The sequence below is a fragment of the Astatotilapia calliptera genome, chromosome 3 (genome assembly GCF_964374335.1).
Source record: "Astatotilapia calliptera chromosome 3, fAstCal68.1, whole genome shotgun sequence".
NCBI lineage: Eukaryota > Metazoa > Chordata > Actinopteri > Cichliformes > Cichlidae > Astatotilapia > Astatotilapia calliptera.
This window is the reverse complement of record NC_137424.1, coordinates 31,905,277-31,906,944: the sequence shown is the minus strand read 5'-3', so window position 1 is coordinate 31,906,944 and position 1,668 is coordinate 31,905,277. Positions and strand designations below refer to the sequence as shown.

The 1,668-nt window shown below is 44.0% G+C and overlaps 1 protein-coding gene across 1 annotated transcript; it reads right to left on the bottom strand.

Moving 5' to 3' along the window:
- Positions 1-350: 350 nt before the first annotated feature.
- LOC145426240 (ubiquitin carboxyl-terminal hydrolase isozyme L1-like) lies at positions 351-1,061 on the bottom strand. The gene has a single exon (XM_080299834.1). It carries the CDS (start codon positions 1,013-1,015, stop codon positions 353-355), a length of 663 nt encoding a protein of 220 aa, XP_080155960.1. The 5' UTR covers positions 1,016-1,061; the 3' UTR covers positions 351-352.
- Positions 1,062-1,668: the final 607 nt, after the last annotated feature.

Below are 1,668 nucleotides of genomic sequence, written 5' to 3'. Positions count from 1 at the left end.
TTGTCTCATCTGTCACACTTGTTGGCACAAAAGGTATTTTAACATCAGTCTTCTGAGTTTGACACAGATGCAGTGGAAAAAACTTGCAGACATGTGCACACAAGCAGTGGTAATAACCACATGCTGTACAGATTCACAGCTAAACCACATTAAACTGAATGGAAAGGCTTGTACTGTTAGTGTCTGCAGAACAAAGGGCTCTGATTGTGTTTGTGTACATGTGTTAATGCTAAACAAGACTTTGTTCATGAAATAAGAGAAATGTGGAAACAATGTGCTTTAGTGCATAGTGTCTGCAGATGTATGCGCACACAGGTTGCCTGTTGATTGTTTGTCATGTGAACGCTCCATCTTAATTCTGACAGAGAGCCACTGCAGAGAAGCGCACTTCACCTTTCTCCCTCTCCATAAATCCACGGCACACTTTGGCTGCATCCATTACAAAGGACTCTTCTTTGGTAGGACCGTGGTTCACTGGTCCATTTATTTTCCCATCAAATTCATACAGCTGTCCATTTACATTGACGAAGGCAATAAAGTGAAAGTTGACTTTATCGGCTTCTGGCCGACACTGGCCCTGTGCAGCAATCTCATTGTGAGCATCAAAGTTTGTTTTGTTTTTCTCCAGATGTTTGGCACGGTCGTCAGGAGACATATTTGCCGTCTCATCCAGAAATTTCTTCAAGGCAGAGGCACCATCAAAAGTCATTTTGTCTTTGTTGTTGGCCACAGCATGCAGCAGGGCAATGGTGCCACAGGAATTGACTGCTGTCTGCTTCAAGAAATAAGCCTCAGAACCTCCTGAAACCTTATCAGCTTGCTGAGATCTGAAAGACTCATGCTGTTGCGTTAAGGGGAAGAGCAGCATCAAGGCACAGCACGGCTTCGGCACGGAGGAGAGCTGCTCACCCTCCAGCCCCAGCACGTCGACGAAGCGCCAGCTTTCACCAACGCCCAGCTTTCCCATCATCTTGTTCAGCATCTCCGGATTGATTTCCATCGGGGTCCACTCCATTGTTGCTAAAGTTGCGCTATCACTTCTCTAGTTCAATCTGCTATCTCGACTAGTCGGGATTTCAGGATTTCACAGAAGCACCCACCCCCCTCCACTTCATTCTATGTATGGATACCATCACGGCTGACCTCCAGTTACCTCATCCATGCTCTCTCCTCTTTGCCGATGACGTATTCCTCGCCAACAAAGACGAGAAGAGACCCAAACGACGACTCAACTCTGGAAGAGTACCAATACGGCCAATACGGCCTTGCCGTATTGGTCCATTTGATTGACCTTTGTTTTTATTGTTTATTTTATTTTCAGTTGTTACATACAGGATAGACATGACTCTGGAAAGGAAAGGAAGAGAAAAACAGCAGGGAAGAGGAACGGTGATAAAGGGCACACAAAAAAAGTGTTGGGGGCAAAATATACATATATATATCAATCACCTGGATGGTAAATGGCCTGTATTTGTATAGCTTTTATTAAGTTCCGGTTCTTTTGTATTCTTTACGGCCAAAAAGACACTGTTCAAAAGTGGTCTTTTTACTTTAAAAATTATCTTTATTTTACATATCCAGATATGGAGACCTCAGCACACAACACACAACCCAAGGTCTGAAGCACAAACGGAAGCCTAGTTATTTATATACTTGCTCTCACGTCAC

Bases quoted from the DNA above. Each gene is read 5' to 3' on its own strand.
- LOC145426240 (XM_080299834.1), bottom strand. From the start codon at position 1,015: ATGGAGTGGACCCCGATGGAAATCAATCCGGAGATGCTGAACAAGATG.